The sequence below is a fragment of the Stigmatopora nigra genome, chromosome 22 (genome assembly GCF_051989575.1).
Source record: "Stigmatopora nigra isolate UIUO_SnigA chromosome 22, RoL_Snig_1.1, whole genome shotgun sequence".
NCBI classification, from domain to species: domain Eukaryota; kingdom Metazoa; phylum Chordata; class Actinopteri; order Syngnathiformes; family Syngnathidae; genus Stigmatopora; species Stigmatopora nigra.
Window position 1 is genome coordinate 2,523,784 of NC_135529.1, and position 22,204 is coordinate 2,545,987.

Sequence of the window (22,204 nt, forward strand, 5' to 3'; positions counted from 1 at the left end):
TTTCCATGGTAATGTGTTTAGTCACAGACAAAAAAAAGTAGTTGAACATCAATCAACAGCATCTCGGCTTGGATAGTCGAGAACTGGTACATTTTGACTGGCATCAACAGGGCCTTTCTTTTTTTGCCCCTCCTAATTCAAATAGATTGGACGTCTCTCGCTGTAAGTGGATGCAATAAGTTAATTCCAGGTGCTATCTTTTCATGTTTGTGTTCTTGTGATATATTCCATCATTCTGTGTGGCTATATTTCTCCACTTACCACCGGTCGAGGGGCTGATAAATGCAAGAATACACTGATGACGTGTCTAATAAATAAGCTTACTGTGAACAGTAAAAAGGTAATCATCCATCTGTTGTGTGAAACTGACCAGGTGAGCACAAAAAGTATTATTACTTGCCACATGTTCAACATTCCATTTACAAAAAAACAACAACAATAACAATAACTTAGGATGTGTGAACATTTATTAAAAACCACCAATGTTATAAGATTGTAAAGCTTGTTAAGAGAAGCCAAGCTTTTTTGTAATAGTTATCATACAAACCTATACCAAGCAAGCAAGAACCATTTAAATGTGTGGATTATGTGTACATGACAACTGATTATAAGATTCCACATCAAAGTTGTTGGTAAATTTTGCACAATCAAAATTCTAGCAATCTGTATATATATTAAATGCCATAATTTTATCCAAAGACACTCAAAGAAAAAAACAATCTAGTTGTTAGAAATACTCAAACACAAAGGCGTAATTTTGGTGACTAAATTTCCAGGTTATTTCCACATCACTAAAAATGCCTTTAGTGTTGCACCGATACATCACTTAAATGACATCCGGGGTATTGGGGAGCAACACTAACTAATGCAGTAACACAAAAACAAACAAACAAACAAAAAAACACACAAAAGTGGAGCAACTAGGAAGCTTGATAGTGTTTTCATGTAGTGTTGCTTGAGAGAAAAAACATAAAACCTAGCAAGCACTACAAAAACAACCAGTTTGAGACGAACAGGCGCCCCTCCATTTTCCAAATTCACCCACAGAACTGCAAGCATAATCCCAAATGTTTAAAAAATTAAAAGAGAAAAAAAAAACACAAGTGCTTCAATTTTCTTTTTGATAAGAGCCAAGAAAGTTCAGTTTTGAAATCAGAACAAAATCACCTTACACAAATTGAGCCTTTCAAATCAATTTGTCACCTTTTAATATAAAAGATGACAGCAATGAAACAGATTAAAAAAATAGAACTGTGATCAGCAAAGATTCAATACTTCAACACTGTCATTGGTAACCCAGTGAAAAAGCAGGTCTCTCCTGATTGGGGAGCAGAATTGTAGAAATGCCATGTTGTGATGAGTCAATTGAACATGACTAAAACAAAAAAGTGCCACAAATAGAAATGAAACACTATTAAAAAACGACTACATTGTTGCATGCTGTTCTATGACGCTCTTCCTTTAACTGCTGATGAAAGGTCATTCTGATTATGGGGTAATCTAATCCAAACTGAAACATTCTTTATGGAGACTCATGGAAGCTCATGCCTGCCAATCAGTTTAAATAATTTATAAAAAGCTTAACATTGCATTACTGCTTGGTGAAAAATGGTTATAAGTGCACATGGTTAAATGACGCTGATCGAATGCTGTGAAAGTTGCAAAGGCAGTCAAAAGTGGACTTGGGCTGCAACAATCATCAGCCAGTCACAGGAAGGGATACGCCACCTATTTCAAAAGACCACCCCCAAACACACTAAAAAACTCCTCACACAAAGTCTGACTCCACGAGAAGAAGCGCGTGGCGGACTTGTGAGACATACACCCTGTTAGAAAATCTTGCGACCATATTTACAACCATTCGCCATCTCTTTAAAAAAATCTTATCAAAGTGCAAAAGAAAACAATTTTTAAAAAAACTCCTTGATCCCCTTTAAAAGGCAGAAAAGAAGAGTGACATTCTTCATTAAGTTACCTCTACAGTAGCAGCCTAAAAAGGATAAATGGAAGCTGAATAAGGTGCTTTAGCTTAGCCTTCCTGGGGTAGTTGACAACACTAATCTCAATTTTTTTTCTCAATGTCAACAAGAAACTAGTGGATATGCGCTTGAAGGTGGTCTAGCTACATATAGCACACTATAATGGTAGGAAGGCGGACCGGGGCTGGACAGAAGTGATTAAGGGAAAAGGGGCGCCACTTAGGCAGACAGGTTATTGGCCAGCTCGATGAGCGCCAGAGCACCGTGGAGACGCTCTCGTTGCTCCTGGAGGCGACGCTTGGCAGCAACCCCTTGGCTGCCCCTCTCTTCCTCTTCCTCCTCTCCATCGTCACCTTTCTCCTCATTACATTGGAGAAGCTCCATTGGGTCACGCTGCTCCTGATCCTGATCATGCACTCTGCCTTTGCTCTGCACTTTCGCCTTGGCGGTGGAAGGGGCGCGCTGCTCTCTGGTTTGCCAGTACCTGCGAGGAGCCATCACAATTAGATCAACTCGAGCTATAAAATCTTCTCAGAAGGTACGATCGGTCAAGTTGTAATTTTCCAACCTTGCCAACCACTCTGCCACTGCTTTGTTGTCCACAGATTGTGCCTTGCCAGTGCTTTCCTTTGGCTCCTCCCTCTTCAAGCGGGAGAATGGATGCTTGGGGCAGTGACGATTAGCGTGTGTAAACCGGTTGCTGCATCCTGAAAAGGAAATTACACATTCAATTAACACCTCAAGATGTTCAATTGGCCCAAAGTCACAAACACCCAAAAACAGGAAAGCTTCACTTGAACTTGATTGTTGAACCCAGCAATTGTATGGTAAACGGACGCCCTCTAGTGGCACACAAGGAACCACTCAATTAAAAAATATTCCCAATTTAATTTCCATCATTCTGTTTGTATCTCGTCAAAATAATACAGCAGGCTCTTATTATTTAAGCACTGTCAAGAGACAGAATGAGTCAATATGCAAACAAATTTAACTATACGACTGCCAGAAAAGCATCTCTCTTGCTTGGCATGACTGGGTGCCTTGGTTTTCCACCAGGTGGGATGCTAGCTTTTGCTTATGCTCAATTTTTGACAGCCAGATCAATTAATAAAAAATTGGGTTGCACCTTTCTCTGAGCAGACAAATGGTTTTTCTCCCGTATGTAGCCGCTGGTGGGTCTTCAGCTGACCGCTCTGGACAAACGCCTTGCTGCAGTTTGGGTAGTCGCACAGATATGGACGCTCACCTGGAAGAAGGAAAGCACAGGGTCATCAATGTTGTCAATCTCTTTGTATATAGAAGGCCCTGACAGATATATAACATTTATGCTCACCCGTGTGTGTTCTCTTGTGAGCCTGGAGAGACTTTTCCCTGGGGAACACCCGGTTGCAAATGTTGCAGCGGATACGACTGGAAGACGTCTCTCCTTCGTTAATCAGTTCCCGAACTGTGTCGGCTCGAGGACGTCCTCGGCGGATTCCATCCTGAATACAACACCAAAGATAACATGAAATCATTCAATATATTCAAAATGTGCCTTTACACAGAAAATATTGAGATAGCTACTTATTTATTATTTATTGTTATTTATTTATGCACTTCAGACAAATTTGTGACAATACAATCATTCAATTCAACAAATAATTTAAGTGCAATCAGTCCATGTTTGCATACACTTCCATTCAACAGTCTGTCTCTAATATCGCGAGATTTGCAACGAAGCAGCAACGTGAACTCCCGACTTCCGGGTATTTTTTTAGGCGCCAGTCTAGACGTCATGATAGCAGCCAGAAAGGCTTTAAACCCCACCAAGACACACCCTATGGCAAGATTGTTTATTTAAAGTGACCCCATTATTGTTCATATTGAATGCATTTCCCTTTTACAATATGGCCATGCTATTACTATGCCTCGTACTCGCATTAAATAGGAAAAGTAATGTACTTGGCGGTACCTTGCTCTGATCGGGTGAAGTAGCCGCGTCTGGATCTCCAGCCGTCCCGCCCGGAGACGAAGCCCCACTAAGCGAACCGGGGCTCAGTGTGACATTATGGGCATTCTCACCCCATTTCCACGGGTAAACCATGAAATCGCTGAATCCCGGACTCGCTGGCGTCATGGCCTCGGTCATTTGGGGCTTGATCGGAGTAGTCTTTATGACGGACACCAGGACCCTCTTAGGTGAGTCGTTGCAGAATATAACGTGAGGATGCTTGCCGTCGCTCATTGTATGCAAAAACGATCGCAAATTATATAAAAAAAAGTCTTTACCGTCTGTTATCTTCAAAGGGTAAATATCAATCTTAAAAAATGCCTCGCCGTGTTAATCCGGGGTGAATACGTTCTTCATTTCCAGTTGGTAAAATAAAAAAGGCGTCCCTATCTTGCGATTATTCGAAAAAGTTAAATATGACAAATCTGGTACCGCCGCTGGCGCAGTCTTGAGCCGTATGCGTCACACGAGCGATTGCACCGCATTGCAAAATCGCGCCCGACAAGTAAATGCACCAATCATCTTCGGAAAATATCGAACACGTGCCAAATTGACCAATGGGAAGAGCTCAAATGGACCATTTAGCGAATTGCGCGGACAGTAACCAGGAAGTCCTCTTGCTTTTCGCGTGTGATTAGTCCAAACACATTCGTCCAATCAGGTTTGAAGACTGGGCGCGCGCGCTCAGGTTCGGCCACACGGATTGGCCGAGGCAAGGAGTGTGTCACACTAGCGCCCGCGTTTGAGCCAATGAGAGTAAAAGGCGGTTAATTTTACAGCGTCGGCGAGCAGATGGTTGCTCTTTCCCGCGCACATGACTATTGACTTTAATCCTTTGGGGGGCTTTTTAAAGATGCGGGTGGGGGAACAAAAAATGAAGGCGCCAGTGTTACGTAATCCTTTCAAGCCGGAAACACCAGAACAAAGGAAGTATTAAAAAGAATAAAAGACAGAGCATAACACAGATATTTAAGGATAAAATGTTCCTTTAAGATAAAAGACAGAAGAAATACTCCTGTTGGTTGCAGCATGTCCCCAGTTAATGCGAAAGTCACTATACTCCTATAGAAAAAGTTCAAAATAGTAGGAATCTTAAGTGGTCAAATCATGTGTTTAAACTAGGAATATTAGATTTTTTTGAGGGAGCAATTTTAACTTTTCATTTGAGTTTTCTTTTTCGTCAAAAATGTTCTTTTATTGAAGCAACGTCTAAATAAAGACAAATCACTATATCGTCCAACAGAAAACATTACTTCAATCAAAATATGATTAAATGTCTCAACATTATTTTTCTTTGATTGAAAATAATAGTTCTCAGTTAAAGTGAACCTTTTACTCATTTACTATCCTTTTTTAAAGCTGCTGTCGTCTTTCCCTTTAAATTGACATTGCCTGTCACCGTTGGTGGTGACGTCATTAGAATTCCAATTATGAATATTCATAGGGAGGCGCGGTTTCGCTTGAGCCGCACGTGCCAAACATTTATGAAAGTGGACGTCACTCTCGGAATTTAATTGTAAATCCGTGGAGATCTGAGCGTCACCAGGTGTTCTATAGTGACCAGTAGAGGAGAAACTAGGTGATTTTTCAAATGATCACATTAATAAAGTGCGTCATTATAGAATATAAATTAATTACACATTTCCTTCCCTCAGAACAAAATGATAACGGACGCCTACGGTTGTACCGTAGCTAATAGGTTCGGGAATCTTCCCGACGACGACGACACGGATCCACTGGACTTCATAAGCGAGGTAGAGACCGAACAGGAGAAGAAAAGGAAGAAGAAAAAGGAGGATGAAGATAAAAAGCCCAAACAGAAGAAACCTGGGCAGAAAGAATCCCAGAGGGAAAGACGTGTTCCCATCACAAAAATGGCAGATCCAGAACTTGATGCAAGTACGTGACAAACAAAATCATTTGCATGTGAACCAAACTTTTATCAGATGTCAATTGCAACACCATACATTTTTTTATATTGACTTAAACCTATGCACTTATTGGCGTTAACAATAAGTGTCCAATCAATTTCCAATGGGACGGTTGGCACTGATTATCTGTTGGCGCCCCCATTTCGACCTAACAGTTTAGAAGTTTGGAAATGTACTAAGTTCCTCTAATTTGAGATATTTTTCCCAGTGATACAGGGGCTCTGCATTCTGTGTTTATGGGATGTCGTCAATGTCCATGTATGTTAGACTCTATGCAAAATAGTAATTGAGTGGAATTTGTGTTTGTAATGGTCATTAATTACTCTAAATCAGTGCTTCCCAATTATCATGGCTTTACTAACAGATTACACCGCAGTTACACTAAAATTCTTTGGTTTTTCCAATGAACACATGGCTCATATTGCCAATAATTTTACTGGGCTAAAATAGATTTTCAGTCATAGATCATTTATGAATGTGTGGAGGAAATTATGGGGTGAAAAAGGGGAGGCATAGCGGAAAATATTTTAAGTGCTAGAATATAAATCATAGTGCCATTTTCTGCAAGAGCGTAAATATAAAGTATTGTGAAATGGTGTTTATTTTATTGTATTTTTAAAAACACTTGTCATTTAGTATTGTTTTTTTTAAAGACTTGTATATGAAAGGCAATCAACATAGTTATGGAATGAAACACTTTGTTTTTCCAGTTTGCAAGCAGCCAGTCAAAACCGCAGAAGAGGATGGAGCAGAGACCAAAAGGGCGTCAAAAATGGCTGCCTTTGGCGAGCGCAGACCAAAACCAGCTTTCTCCCCACAGGAGTTCTCTGTCCCAAAGTACGTTGCTCAATCTTTAATGTTATTGTACATCATTTAGCAATCTGCAATTGTTTACATCAAATACTTGATAAGGGATAGGAAACGACCAAAATTAACACACAGCTGTTTATAGTAAAATAGGTGTCCGCTTTCAAAATAAATAAGCATTCGAGTATAAATGTAGAACATTAAGAGGACTCCTCAATTATTCAGTCTGAATGCACTGGGCATAAAAGTTAGTTTAAAAAGTGCAACTCTAAAAAATGAAATGCAAATGTGTTGTGTTGACGTAAAATGGAACTAAATTATTTCTATGCAGTGATGACCACACTTGGAGAACCAGTGATCATTGTGAAGTGACGACCTAATTTTACCCTAGGCCTTCCAACTATCAAAATGTGGACCTCCGAGGCCGAGGAGGAGGTAGGGGTAGGAGAGGAGGTGAAAGAAGGGGATACCCGAGCAACTTTGATAACTTTGTCACGAGGGGCAAGAGAGAGTACGACCGACACAGTTCAACGTAAGTAACATTTACACAGTTGGGGATGATCTTACAAGTCCCTGACAGTCATTTGTTGTCGCTCATTGTAGCGGGATTTCTCCTGATGAGAAGAGAGGTGGCAGAGGTCCTTGGAATTGGGGATGTGTGGAAGAACCAGCAAGGTGCGAGTCTATGTGACAACACTGTCATAGTGTCAAATTGATTGATTAGAAATGTTTCTTTTGGTCTTGAAGCGAGTTAATAGATATGATGCCCGCTGCTGTGGTTCATTCAGAAGAGTCTCAAGGACCAGTGGAAGAGAACCTGTGAGTACCACCAAAAAAATATGAAACTGGATGAATTTTATGAAAGCACATTTTAATGCTGACCTGTCATTACGCTTTCCCTAATACGAAAGGTGTTGTAAAATGTCTTGTTTTTGTTAGTGCAATGGCTGAGGATGAAGGGGAAATGGTGGTCCAGGTTGCCATGGAAATGACTCTAGATGAATGGAAGGCTTTGCAGAACGACAATCGTCCCAAGGCAGAGTTCAATATCCGCAAAGCAGAGAGCCCCATTCCATCAAAGGCCAAAGTCATCCACAAGTCTAAATTTATGGTATGTACAGAAATACTTGGACACTCAATGGTCAAATCAATCTCTGTTTTTGATCAGCCTATATGATATTGTTTTGTTAATAAATAAAACAAAAGAAAATTAAAACATGACAAAAATGGTAAAAAAGTGAAGCCATCAGAGTAGAAATGTTCTGAAAAATATTTGGTCAAAATGAGAATAAAATAGCAGTTTCAATCACTATCCCAAAAATTCCATTCCCGCAAGAAAACAAAGCTCATCAGCGTGCGCCACCGAGTGAGCTTGAATCGTTCATAAGCGCCTGGAGTCGAATCCTGGGGAACAGCAGGATATTTGGTCATTTACGTTGCAATCTTCAGCATCTCAAGGATGATGTGGAGGAATTGGATGACAGCAATATCTTCCGCCGGTCTATGAATGATATCACCTCCCTTCTGGACATCAATTTTGGAAGTCTGGGACGCCCAACTCGAGGGGGTCGAGGCATGGGGCGCGGTTACCTGCCCAGCCACCAAGCGTGTGCCAAACATACACTGGAGAAGGTAGGCTTTGATATCATGTTTCATTATTTTGTCTAAAATAATAGCATCAGTTTGCCTTAGTTAGATGGTGGTGAATAACCATGTTTGTTTACAGGAGGATGAAGCAGCTCCTGACCCGGACAACCATGAAGACTTCCCAGCTCTATCACCAGGCATATGATTGAGTTGATGCATAATGTAGCTGGTGTGGGGAAATGGGTTGCACTTTAAATACAGGCCAGAAAAGCACAATATGGTTCCTTATTGTTAAATATTTAATTTTGTGGGTTTTTGTTGACATTCACTGAATGGACTGTATTTATAAAGACTATAGCAAATATTAGCGGTGTCTTGTACTTTTTTAAACTATACAGTATATAACTTGGGTGATGTGTTTCAAGCCTAGCGTTTACATTCTTCTAACTATACAAAACAACTAGTTGTCCTTCTTTTGGGGAGGCATTTATATGCTTGACGTGCTGCTGTTTTTAGAATATAAACGTGTGCTGGTACATAAGTGACAATTCAAAAATTGAATGCAAGATTTTTCTTTTTAATTAAAAAGTGATTATTTTAATTAGTTTGTACATACAGTATATACTTCAGTTCAACATTTCTATAGAGATGGGTCAAAAGTCCCATTGGATGGCTTCACATGATTAAAATGTTATAAAATATTTACACATTTCAGGTAAGTAAATATTTACACACTAACTACAACATTGGTGTGAATTGAATTATAAGATAAACAGTACAGTAAGTGAAATTAATAATGGACATTCAGAGAAAAAAAGTTGACTTCAGTCTTTCCACACAACAGTTGGGAACATGACCCTCTGAATTCTTGTTGTTGCCTAGGAATTTTCCTCTTTGAGACGTGACTGAAAGTACTTGGAAGAAATGGTGTTTGAATTTCCACACACTGCTTGGGAAAGGTGCATTGAGGTAAAATTTAAAACCTTTTCTATTAGTAGCTCAGACAGGGGAAATCTTAACCTCCTAAGACACTGACTCTTGCAAGGCATGCATTTTTGTTTTCTTTTTGATATTTTGGCTAATTGGGACCTGATTAGTTTAAAAACAAAGAATCATCTGTTTACATGATGTAGTTTCTGAGAAAAATGATGTCCACATAAGTGGATGCCCGGCCCTTGTAGTAGTTCAAAATGTAACATTTCAGTCTTTGAAAATGCCAGGTCATAGGAGGTTAAAATACTTTTTGGTATATTTAAGATAACATAGCCGCCAATGTTTAGGACACTTAAGTTTTGTATTAGACTTAAATTTGGTGGTGGAATATAGGTAATGTACCTGGCAGAAATTGTAACATCACCAGTCTTGGAAGATGTTCATGATGTTTAAACTGTAGTATAGAAAAGCAGATCATTGACATGGCCCAAAATGAAATTAATTTCAAATGGCAACATTCTTGATTTAGTAAACTTGAAAAAAAGTAAAGAAACAAAACTGTAAACAGTGTCACCTTTTTAGAGCAAGCGGAGATGAAAGCCATGAATAATTAACCCTTGGAAATTCCCAAAAGTAACCTCTGGATTAGCTCATTAATCTGCAATTAAAATAGTTGCCACTTCAGTGTGCTATTTGCCTGATCTGAATCATGGATCTAACATAAGATATCACTTGGGTAACACGTGGGCTCAATTAGCTGTAGCAATGTGGACAAAAATTTGTATAAAATGAAAGAGACAATTCACAAAAATTAAAGACAGGGGAAAAACAAAACAAAAAAAATGTGCGTATATAAGATATTGAAATATATTGATTACATAATAATGGTTGACACGCAATGACATTGGTAAGAAAGAGCGGTCCAGTTCAATGTGACTGCTGGAAGGGAGGAGAAGCTCCTTTTTATATCACCTTCAACTCATGACGTAGTTTGACAAAAAATAAACACAATTGGGAACATTGCAGAATCTAAGGAGGACCACTTGTTAAATATAAAAGGTTGAACTTTTAAATGCCTTGTCTTTTTCACACTATCATGTTGCACCTGGTGGGCTGTAAAGTCTTCTTGAAATCAAAAGTGAAACTTCTTTAGGATTTCTACATCCACATACTCACCGGAGTAAAGGAGCTCTTGCTTTAGGTATGGAGTGACTGTAAAAATCAGAAAAGCAACATTATTGGAGGAAGACACTTGTAATAAAAGGGTTTTGTTAGTTAAATGTTGCAAAGGTTTCAAAGGTCCCCTTACACCAATTTTATAATGTTTTGTTTAATTCATTATGCACTTTCAACAGATTTGGAAGTATAATCTGGTTTGAAACATGACCCAATTTAAGAAAAATGGTCTAAAATATTTCAAGGGTGATTTACAACCAATCAAAGCATATAAATGTCAAATATCAACCACTCATTTTGACCTATTATGCATCTTGAGATAAAAAAAAAATGGATGAAAGAGGATTTTTAAGAGAATTATGTGAGACAGCGAGTTGGTGATGAATACCATAGTTTAGAAAATCGCTCAGACTGCAAAGTTCGGCGAGCTTTACGTCCACTGGAGGCAGCAGGTCTGTTTAATGCAAATCGGAAAAGAGGCCGAAAAAATAGAAATGGCGTTAAGAGCAAGAACAGAGAGGATTATGCAGAGTGCTGATAAAAGACAAGGCAAGCTATAGCCAGTCATACTCCAAACAACTCCTGTCTTTGGAGGACATGCAAGCATTGCTAATAAAAGAAAGCGCAGGCAGACGTGAGAATGATTTAGCAGGAGATCCTTTTCAGCTCTGTTAAGTTCAGTTGGACATGGCAGCTGCCCAGTAAAAAAAAAAGACTAAACAGGTGAGCTTTTAATGAGAATAAAAGTCGACATTCTTTAAAATTTGACATGAATCCAATCATCCAACTGCTGCCAAAACCCAACTGGCTCCAACAGCGTAAAGAACGCTTGTTGAAAGTTTAAGGAACTGTGTTGGTGTGACTTGGTGATGATCCATGTGGGCTGGGGATGGCTTGCCTGCAAGTGCGCCATGTTTAAGTTGACAGAAGTGCATGTGTTGGCTGCTGCGTCTCTATGACCGTCACACGGCTCAAAACACACTGCTTCCCGCTCGCTGGCCACTACATGCAAGTTTCCTAGGGAGCCAACCAGTGGGGTACGATAAATGGAGCTGGTAGAGAGAGGGGATGGTGTTAGGTTACGGTCCATGAGTGGCTATAGCGTCTGCCTTGCCTTGTTCATGATACATTTCCCATGCTACAGTTTGGTTCAGTTTGTTATGGAGTTTGAGTTGTTGCCTTACAATTGTCAGATGTAGGCAACAGAAGAGAACTCCATACCATACTGAATCAAACCAAACTATTACTTGGTAGAAACTTGGTCGCTGCAAAATACTACCAGGCAGATGCGAGCAAGTTGTGACAGTGACTATTTTTTTTTACCTGCATGCTATTCCAGCTGTAGGCAATGAGGTTCTGGTCCTCTTTCTGCTGTCTGAGTGGTCGGATAGAGCCAATGAGTTGACACCAGTCTTACAGCTCTGTACGCTGGCCTGAAAGATGGTCCTGCTGCAAATGAGATGGAATATTTCTTTCAATTTTTACATCAGGTTATCAGGAGAATTCATTGTGAGAATAAGTATAGAGGAATGCTTACTTAAGAGATGCTGACCTGGTGTGAATCTTATTCTCTTCTTGCCTGTGAAAACACATGATTAATGTCACTTGTAGAGGTGGGCAATGTTATGCAAACTGATAGCTCCTATATTTACTCAGTACTCATTGCAGCCAGATGAGATTAGCAAAGAAAAATAGCTGAATAAAATGTTGCGTGGCGCTAGACGGTGCCTTTTTGCGTATGCTAAAGGAACAGCAAGGGTGTAACGATTTGAGGTGGTTGATAGGATTCAACAAAGATATTGGTCAATTCTGAACAATTTAGTGGCTTTAAATTGATGCATTTTTTTGGGAGTTGGAGCAAATAAATGTATGACATTTATTAAATAAATATTTGGATACTGGACAATATTTGGATACTAGATAAGTGACTGAACTGGTGTTATTCACGCTAAACAAATGACACATCACTACCACCTAAACTATTAATGCAAACAACTATTCCATTTTGCTACGGATTAATTTTTGAATAGCAATGCATCAACATGACCTTTCTGTAAATCACAGTACTAAAAACGTACTCTAGTAGCACCATTAAACAACGGGTAGATTACTTTAAATCAGCCTAAAATGGTTTTCATCACTGTAACATGTAGTCTGAAGTATACTATTGGGAGAAAAGTGACTATCAATGATTGTGCTCTTCTGCTAATGTAATAAAAATAGGGATCCTCACAAACACTATGCCGAGACGATAATCTGCAGCGAGAATGCCACAAGTCAGTGAGCATTTGGGGAACCCTATTGCGCCTTTTTAGTTTTTTTTCTCAAAAAGAAAAGTGGCTTGACAACACTTGACTATAAAGGTGGCTTGGTAACTTCTTTCTCACATGCATCACATCTCACATTCATCCCTTTTTCCCTCCTGGTTTGTGGAATTGCCTAATGGAGTAAGGTCTAACTTTCTTAAGTTCTGTAATGTGTTAGGGCATTCCTCCATATAACATGTATTTGTTATATCCAATGTTATTTTCATGTTAAGACACAAATTGATCATAGGTCAATATGATAGTGTCTGCAAGGCCATATCAACAAAGATCATAGGGGTATGAAAAAAAATCAACACGTATGAATCGTTACACTCCCAAATAAAGGCCATAGACCTTGCAATAGTAGGCTGAAATGCTGCAGTGCATTCCCTGTTTGACGACGGGGAACTCTTTTAAACAGAAATACAGGCACAATGTTTCAAAATAAAAAGGATGGAGCTAGAAAATATTTCTCTGTGCTGAAAACATGCAGGAGACTTCATATTCAATTAAAGCAGGGTACACACAAACTTCTACAATAATAGATCTTACACCACCAGTTCTGCTTTTACAATTGTAAATCCTTAAGTGTCGTCAACACAAGTGACATGTTTTATTTTTTCTATTGTTGTAATGTTTACAAATCTCTGTGTACCCTACTTTAGCACCAAATTAGTTTTTTATTGGTAATATACACTAAAAATAATAATTTGTTATTTACCATGCGTCTGCTTTAAGATTAGATGTTAAGAGGGAGCTCACTTACAGCATTTTCAGTGATAGATCCAGAGTGGGTGTCAGCATACATTTTTGAGGGGGTTCACAGGCCAGTGGAACTCATTGAAATCTTAACCCGTCTATACAGAAATGCAGGATGGAAGAAAGGAAGCCATACACAATCCACCACAGGGCAAGGCTACACAGGGACGATAGCAGCATGGCTACCAGCCATCTAGAAGGAGGACAATTCATAAAGAGCAAACTGAAAAAAGGAGGGAATAATAAAAAAGGAAGGAGGGACAAGAGACAACTGGGCATGTCACAAGGTTTCCGATGCTCCTCTACAATGAGTCTGGATCGATAAAACGATGGCCAATCTAAAACGATACATAATTTTGGCTGAACTTGACATTTGTTTGGTTTACCAATTTCTTGATAATTTTTATACTGAGTTAAGACCATGATAAAAATTAAGTATATATTATGAATCTGGAATTGCAAAAGCTATCCTAAAAGTGACAGTAGCCAGAATAAGTCATTTTTTTACATGTTTATGGGTCTAATTTACAGTCAAAATTGAGTTGAATTCATGAGTAGAAGACACTGCCCTGTACTTACAGGGTGGAGTAGCTATTCCTTTGATTTAAAATATACAAATTTGGTGAGCTATTGAGCTTTAAATATACTGGCATTTAACTATTGCTGAATGTGGACCCTTGTATTACCCAGTTATAGTCTGGGACTCGCTTATTTTTAGGTTTTTTTTATGTTTTACAGTCGATATGGTCTATTCCCCTTGGGCATCTCCGTTCATATTGTAACGTATTATACATGCTATGATTTGATAAATCTACAAAAAGTAAACATTGGCCACAAGGGCTGGCAAACCACATTTAATTACCAGACAAGGGACACCCTGAATTGGTGGCAACCATGTCTCTATTTTTTAATTCAATTAAATTGTAAACGCAAAATAGTTTCAGGTCAGTACTTATGAAGTGTAACTGAATATTATCGTGACACTTGTGATCCAGACTCAGTAAAACAGCAACAATAAAATGCAAACAGGAACACTGTGTGACCCCTGCCCAACATTTAATGCATATTAGACGACAGATTAAAGACATCTACGATGCATGTATGAGCGTGCATGTCCGAGGATGTTGTGCTCGTTGCCATGCATGGAAAGGGAAATAGGCATAAAACGTGCTTTGACATTATTTGCAGTGGAATTTGACATGCTCGTCAGTGTTAAACAGTGAAGCCAGATGGTGAAAGCTCAGCTGAGGGTTAGATGGTTGGATGGCAACCGGGCCTCATGTGCAAGAAAATCTCCACCCTGCTTTAGTGCTTCCTTGGGGAAGGAAATTTGATCCCAGCACAACAATGACTGTCTAACACTGTATGTGAGATTCCACAGGCCATGCTGAAATAAGACAAGTATCAAGGCCTAGAAAAGACCTTTCAATAGGTTGTGTATTTTTTTTCTTGTTTTGATTTTTTTTTTAAATCATCTGTCAGTGCAACATTAGGCACTCTCATATTACAGCCTGCACATGTTGCACAGTTCATTTGATACAATTGCTCAACAAAATTGACCAGTGATTGCATGTGTAATCTCGGTGAAAATGTATGGATTTATGCAAGATTGCTGACTAATTTTTTTTTCTTCTGCAAGCACAAAGGTTCCTAAACTGTATTTTTCGTGAATGACTTGCAGTCTTTCTTAGAATGAACTCCTTTATCAACTGATATGTGCGTTACCACCACCAACATAACTTATGAAAGTATGGCCCCTAAATTTGTCTAACACACAGAAAAAACATCCAGAATAATAACAATCATAAAATGAAAAAAATTCTAACTTTCAAACAAGAGGCAAGATAGAAAAAAATAGACTTGCTTTTAGCAAAATGCCCAAATTTATGAGCAATCTTCAGACTAAATTTCAGGGGTTCTGTATATGATCATGCAAAATCAGACCAGCAGGAACCACTAGAGAATTCGAAAAAAGATTTCTCAACACTAGTACCAAATATTAATATGAAAGAGAGCATACTACATGTTTATTGTAACATGACCTACATAAGGGTGCAGTCACTAAGTAGGCCATATTTAACCATGTGTACATTCGAGTGTGCTGTCAAGGATTTCTTTATCCTTACTCTAGAACTTTAAGTGGGCCTTAATATTCCTTCAGCAATGTAAGGATTTAGAAACCACTGTGGTAAATAACCAAGAAGAATCCTGTATAACAGTTCTTGACAGAAAAAAAAGAAAACACGTCCCTCATTTCATTTAAACCCTGGAATCCAAGCACCAAACACTGAGGCTTATGCTGCAGTGAGTTTACCAAAGCTGTTAGCAAATACAGCAAGAACAGAAAGTCAATGGCAGGCAGGAGTAGATATGTAGTACATCTACTGATAGCATATCCATGTTGCAGATAAGCCAAAGGAAAAAAAATAGCCATCCATTCCATTGAAAGGGAAGGGGCATGCGCTTACCTCTTCAGACCTCACCATTCATTTCATTCCTTTCCACACCACCACTCTCTCAGCTGTCTTTTAAACGACTGGCAACACAGTGGCCAAAGCGTGCCTGTGAGGCCGCAGCAGAGAAATATCCCCTGCCTGGCATGGGACAATAGAGCCACAAGGGAAGATTGGCAGTCGCCAGTCATCCAAACTAGATTTGCAGGTAACAATGGCCATAATACACCTATGCATTATTTGTCTCTGGCACTTCTAATGAGTCGACGGCATGAGCAAAAATCCCTATTTGCCTAAAATTACTTCCAGACTTATTTTGCAATCTACTTTACAGACAGCTGAATATAAATACTTCCCAAATTCTCTTCCTTCAGGTTTTACACAGAAGAACCAGGGGTCTATTTCAAGAATACAACAATGCCACCATGCTTATCAAGTCGCCGCAATATGGTAAGACAACATGCTCCAAACCTAATAAATAATGCTCGCTGGGGACTAGTCGAATTAAATATTCAAATGTGACACCAACATTGTCTAACATTGTCTCTTGAGGCAGAACACCACATTTTTGACTGGAAAATAAATACACTTAAATTGACTGAGATTGTTACTCGATGAGCAGCAGTCTGTCTTAGTACTCACGATAATGAGCTTGAGGATCTCGCCTGCCTCCTACTCTTCAGGGCTCGTAATTTGTCACCCTGTGTCAGGCCATTCCGGTCTTCGTCGTCGCTATACTGCAAATTTGCCAAGAAAAACATAAACCAGGAAATATCAGATGAAGTCCCATTTTCACTAGAAAAATCATCAAACACACACCAGTTCCATTTCGCCTGCCTTGGATGCCCTGTTCTTGTTTCTGCCGTTAATGGTTATGTCATCCACTCCGGAAAGGATTCTGGTCACAGCTAATTTACCATTCTTTCTTTCGCTTAACATCTTCTCTCGGAAAATGTCTCCCTCAGCCCACAGACTATTTTGCCTCCTAATGATAAAAACAAAAAACAACACCAGCACATATTATCTTTTTAAATGAGAGATGTATGTGTAAAGTAACGACTTCTACTAGCTGTAATACGTGGATTGTTGACTACTAATTGGGTGATTTACTCCTAACGACTTAACTGTCAACAATTGAACAAGATGTCAGGTGCTTGAAGTTATGCTGTATTCACAGATAAAAAATACATTAAGACCATAAATTAGAACAAATTTAAATCATAAATAGCTTATTATTAGCTCATAACCTACTGAAAATTTTCACAATTTCAAATTGGTTCATTAAACAGAGATTGATACAATTTAAATGTTAGTGTTCTTCAGTAAATTACATTTTTTTCAAATTAAAATCATAAATTGTGATTTAAAAGATGTGTACTAGCATCTAGGCTTACAAAAAGGTGTACCTATAGTACTTTCATTCCGATATGTAATTTCTATTATGAAGAAATTTAGATTTAGAAATATTTCCACTAATTGTGAATCAAATAATTGCAGGGGCAAAATATACGTTAAGAATTGGTACTTTTTCTTATTGTAAAAAGAGAGCTTAAGTAGTTTTGATATCTCTAGTTACGACTCGAAAGCAAGCACTTACTCTTCAACAAAGTTCTGCTGAGGCCCGATAATAGATCCTGGACGGCAGATCCGAATCCAAGCAATCACCTCTGCTGCAGTCATGCAGTAATGTTTCATCATGTAACAGCCAATCAGAGTGCCAGTTCGCCCTAATCCAGCTGAGATAAAAAGAGTTGTTAAATGAGAGAAATGTCTTATTTCAGGCCTGAGTATGTGTGATACCTTTGCAGTGGACGGCAATTGCGCCCTCTGCGTTCTCACAGATATTGAGGAACTTTCTAACAATGGCGTCATCAGGCGTGCTCCCGTCCACAAAAAAGAGGTCATGATGTTCAAAGCCCGAGTCCGTAAAGCGCCTTGCGTCGTACATCTTTTTGTTGAGCCGGATGACACTAGTGATGTTGTGTTTTCTAAAGTATGGGATGTAGGCTTCAGGTGCATGCAGAGGGTAACCTGAGGGAAAAAAAATATATAAGAGTGAAGAAGGATTGTCAGTGGTTTCAAAGCATCGTACTCTGGTGGGTTAAACTTGCCATTCTCTATTTTGCTTTTGGGATGAGGCCCGCTAAATGCAAGGAACTTTCCTGGAATGATCCAGTTGAAATCTCCATTTTCTACCCTCTCGTAGTGCTCGTATTGCTCGACGTCAAAGTTGGAGAAGTCAAGCCATCCATATTGCAAGGCCTGTCAAAGGATAATCTCGTTATGGAGGGCATCAAACAGAAAATTGACAGGTGCCATATCAACATACCTTGTGGACAGCACGCAGGCAATCCAGGATGTTCAATTTGTACATGCAAGTTCCAAACGAGGCATCTCTAAAATACATAATCCATAAAATATTATATTTTTTACTACTTCCCATTACATATGTATGTAATGTGATGTACTCTCACTGGCCACAAAGTTAAACTACCTTAGGGGGATTAAAATGAATCAGAAATGAGTCCTAAAATCAATATTTTACTGCAATTAGTGTAAACACCACCTTCAATTTGAATAAGAATATCTCCAGAATGAGATGGTTTTGCTCATATTTAAAAAACAAACAAACAAACAGAAACAAAACCTACTATATATGCCATTAGTTCTATTTACCTGAAAGGGATGTATGTGTGGTTTCTTGACACCAACAGACTGTGGGCCTCCTCTGGTGTCGTGTTAAGGTACATTACCTTTGTATTTAAACATAATTTAGGAATTTAGAAATCAAACAGTAAAATGTTATTATAGAACAACGTTTCTACTTACTGCATATGAGCCAATCAGATAGGCAGCATTAGCTTGTTTTTTCTGGTCACCACAAGTGTAAAATACAATCTTCTTCCGTGACAGTGTAAAGGACTGTGGTAAAATGATATTATGAAGTGAAGTCAATTTTATACTTGACAGGAAATATTTTAAATTTACAATTCCAACCATCATTTTTATTTGCGTTGCAGCGTTTTTTTTTTTTAAATAGATGTGGCATAAATAGAGCTTTGGTAGTACGAAAATAATAAATTACTAGCATGTTATTATGATGGTATTTACAAATATTCACCACTTTATAGTCTTGTCAAATCTTTTCAGGCTATAAATGATGTCTGCAATTGGAAATAATATTTTTTTATCATTATTTCTTACTGGAAAACCTTCCAATATATGCACTTGACATTCTAACTTCCTGTATTTTGCCATTTCGGGTGACCTCATTACCTTGAGCTTCTTTGTCAGCTTGCAAGAGAAGCGATAAAACATCGCCAGGTTGAGGGGGCCAAAGTCTGCATAGAAGCTGTAGGAGAATGAGATAGAAATCAAGAATATCACTGTAATGCAACCAGTTTCATTTCCCTTTTTGGCTTGAAAAATAGATGGACTTAATGCGTGTATTGGAGCCCGGTAGTGTGAGTGTTTAGCGCGTCTGCCTCATAGCTCTGGGTTACTGGGTTCAAATCCAGGTCCTACTCATCTGTGTGGAGTTTGCATGTTCTGCCCGGGCCTGCATGGGTTTCCTCGGGGTACTCTGGTTCCCTCCCACATTCCAAAAACATGCATGGTAGGCTTTCTTGGACACTCTAAATTGCCCACCCGAGACACCCCCTGATTTTGGAATGTGGGAGGAACCCGGATTACCCGGAGAAAACTCACACAGGCCTGGGGTGAACATGCAAACTCCACACAGGTGGACCGACCTGGACTTGAATACAGTGCCACAGAGCTGTGAGGCGGACACCCTAACCACTCACCCACCGGGCCGCCGCCCCAGTACTTAAAGACACAGTAGTTAAAAACACAGTCGTAAAAGTTGTATTTGAGGAATCTGTTCACTTACTTTTCATATTCCAATTCTTCATCAATGCAGAAACAGTGTCGATCTCTCGTGCTTTTTACCTTTTGCTGCAGGATGGCGAAATACAACCGATCTACAAAGTACACAAGACATGGCGGTCACTTACTTTGCGCTACTTATCCATTCACGTCTGCAATTACCACTCCCCCCCCCCCCCCCCCACTTTTCGCATTTAACCAAATTATTTTCCCTGCAGCCTTACCCTTGAGGAGCTCAATGCATCGTGATGACACATCATCGGCGGTCATGTTGACCTGAGATGTTTTTTTTTTTTGTTAAACTCGAGCAAGTTTCACAAAAACGCGTGCATATTCGTGGAAAAACCTATACGTGAGAGCAAAAGCATACAATAGTCTTATGGTTAACCGATCGCCTTTTCCAAAGTGTTGAAACTCTCAACTTTGTCTTTCTTAAAAGTCCCCTGTCAAAAACAACGATGAGTTTCGGAGGAATAAAGTGCGCACTATGCCAAAAGTGAGCTCACGGTTTGCTCCGCCTCTCAATCACTGCGAAAGGCTATTGGCTGAGAGGAAGTCAACGTTTTGGAAATGTTGGCGGAAAGAGACGTCTATCACGTCCTCTTAGTTTGAAGTTCTTCTTTTCTGATTGGCGATTGGATAGGAACGTTGCCAAGGCGGTTGCTAGGTTGGGCTCACGACCAATCGTGGAACAGAGTTCGAATTTGCGCTTCCTCCTACATTGTCGTACTGATGGCATACATCATTTTATGTGTATAACACAGCTAAACCCAGCATGAGCGTTTTGGCTCTTTGCTGCACTACGTACGTCAAGCGTTTTCGCCATATTGGATGTGTCCACAATCCTAGCAAATTACATTAGGATGAAGTTCAGAAAACTAAAGCGCACAAATGTCATTTCTCTATCATCCCCCAACACACACACGCACATACTTTGAGATAGTAATCAGAGTATTTTAAATAATCCGCGCCGATGCGACAACTGGGTACATTTGTCTACATTTCAATGGTGAAAACAGTTGAAGGACAGCGCGAGAGCATTTAAATTAAGATCAACGTCACTATTTTTCGAAACCAATGCACCGAGACAATAATTGATGACTTGCATTTGTGTTTTATTTACAATCTAGCAGAACGCACATTGCATTAAAACAGTAAGGGAACGGACGTTGTCATCACTTTGGGTGGTAAAGATGAAGGCGAAAGATGACAAATATATCACAGCACTTTAATGAAAAAAATGGGAGAAGGGGTTGATTTCACCGAGTGATGTACCAACTATGTTTTAAGTTAATTGTGCGAGAACCCCTACCTGAAATGGCAATGTAAATATCGCAGTTTTGCTCCGCCTCTGAACCGTGCTCGGCTTCGTAGCACTTCTTCCTCCTCGACTCTGCTCGCCTCCTCTCGTTCTTGCGTTTCATGTTGCCTTCAGGATTGCATGATATAGTAGATTTCTTCACCTGCACCCTTGTTGTTTTCCTTTCAGCATCTGTGTGGTCGCGGTGCACCACAATGTCAACCGGGATTCCAAGCCTCTCTTCTCTGTTGGTGGCGGTGACGTGCAGTCTCAGCAAGGGAAGATTCTGTGCCACCAGAATCCCCTCATTTGTGACGTAGTCTGTTATGTTATGCAGTGGCTTAATCTGCACCTTTTGAAGAAAAAACGATCCTACAGTTCCAATAAAACCTCACCATGCAAGGACATTTAGAAAGTTGCATAGCAGTGGCGTCAAGTTCATTGTTCAAAAGTCACTATTATTCATATTTTTATAGTGCAAATATTGCTTATGTGACCAAAATGTATATATAATTTATTGTGGCATCTGTGTTTTAAATATGTGCATTTAAAGAGTCTATCAGTTGGGTGTGATGCAGGAAAGTCTACATGCAGTTGCAGAGCTAGAAAACATTGTGTTTTGTTCTAAAAAAATCAGTAACGGGGAACTTTTCTGCCATTTCATCTTGCGACAAGGCGTTAGCGTGGTGAAGACAACTGCGACCTAAAGTGGGTGTGTCTGTCACGTGACCACGAAGAAACGACACTTCATCTTGAGGGAGCGTGTCACGTGACCTGTGCCAATTGCGCTTCGATTTGAGTTAGGTATATACTTGATAAGAGACAATAAATATTAATGAAAATCAATATGTCAATATGTAATATTATAGCCGAACATTTCCATCTTTATCCCCCTATGCAGGTTAAAGATATTCATTGATATATCGATGGCATTCACGATATATTTGAATCTATCTGTTGGTGCACCAACATTAACATGTAATAACTTTCTTCCACCTTATTAAATCGTTCCCTCCCTTCCAAATAGCCTTTTATCCACTCGAGTTCTGAATTATACAACATTACTAGGGGAATGGCATGTTTGTGATCGAT

General features: G+C 39.3%; 3 protein-coding genes across 15 annotated transcripts; 1 reads left to right on the forward strand and 2 right to left on the reverse strand.

Moving 5' to 3' along the window:
• Nucleotides 1-445: 445 nt before the first annotated feature.
• On the reverse strand, nt 446-4,466 carry LOC144180908 (zinc finger protein 367-like). 2 transcript variants are annotated; one of them, XM_077709063.1, is made up of 6 exons: nt 4,251-4,466; nt 3,934-4,155; nt 3,313-3,463; nt 3,106-3,225; nt 2,548-2,686; nt 446-2,463 (listed from the first exon to the last, which is right to left on the reverse strand). In XM_077709063.1, exons 2-6 carry the CDS (start codon nt 4,108-4,110, stop codon nt 2,199-2,201), a joined length of 852 nt encoding a protein of 283 aa, XP_077565189.1. In that variant the 5' UTR covers nt 4,111-4,155; nt 4,251-4,466; the 3' UTR covers nt 446-2,198. The 2 variants fall into 2 exon arrangements, with proteins under 2 accessions (XP_077565189.1, XP_077565188.1); XM_077709062.1 differs by having other exon boundaries at nt 3,934-4,466.
• Nucleotides 4,467-5,452: 986 nt separating this feature from the next.
• Nucleotides 5,453-21,958, forward strand: LOC144215655 (intracellular hyaluronan-binding protein 4-like). Of its 3 annotated transcripts, XR_013330470.1 has the most exons (10): nt 5,453-5,551; nt 5,628-5,871; nt 6,614-6,740; nt 7,102-7,242; nt 7,314-7,385; nt 7,458-7,529; nt 7,650-7,821; nt 9,180-9,266; nt 16,299-16,374; nt 21,302-21,958. XR_013330470.1 is itself a non-coding variant. In XM_077744717.1 (9 exons), exons 2-9 carry the CDS (start codon nt 5,634-5,636, stop codon nt 8,500-8,502), a joined length of 1,071 nt encoding a protein of 356 aa, XP_077600843.1. In that variant the 5' UTR covers nt 5,453-5,551; nt 5,628-5,633; the 3' UTR covers nt 8,503-8,658. The 3 variants fall into 3 exon arrangements, 1 of the variants encoding a protein (XP_077600843.1); XR_013330471.1 differs by lacking the exons at nt 16,299-16,374; nt 21,302-21,958 and adding an exon at nt 13,578-13,955; XM_077744717.1 differs by lacking the exons at nt 9,180-9,266; nt 16,299-16,374; nt 21,302-21,958 and adding exons at nt 8,160-8,342; nt 8,437-8,658.
• LOC144215654 (dual specificity protein phosphatase CDC14A-like) lies at nt 8,445-21,780 on the reverse strand. Of its 10 annotated transcripts, none has more exons than XM_077744711.1 (15): nt 21,125-21,780; nt 19,817-19,907; nt 19,201-19,276; nt 18,754-18,846; nt 18,601-18,677; nt 18,254-18,320; nt 18,036-18,186; nt 17,725-17,955; nt 17,522-17,660; nt 16,744-16,909; nt 16,567-16,661; nt 11,944-11,985; nt 11,730-11,852; nt 11,305-11,458; nt 8,445-10,442 (listed from the first exon to the last, which is right to left on the reverse strand). In XM_077744711.1, the coding sequence occupies exons 1-15, from the start codon at nt 21,234-21,236 to the stop codon at nt 10,428-10,430; spliced, it is 1,632 nt and encodes a 543-aa protein (XP_077600837.1). In that variant the 5' UTR covers nt 21,237-21,780; the 3' UTR covers nt 8,445-10,427. The 10 variants fall into 10 exon arrangements, 7 of the variants coding, with proteins under 7 accessions (XP_077600837.1, XP_077600842.1, XP_077600840.1 ...); XR_013330467.1 differs by having other exon boundaries at nt 8,446-10,442; nt 11,305-11,423; nt 11,730-11,855; XM_077744714.1 differs by lacking the exon at nt 11,305-11,458 and adding an exon at nt 10,795-10,860 and having other exon boundaries at nt 8,446-10,442.
• Nucleotides 21,959-22,204: the final 246 nt, after the last annotated feature.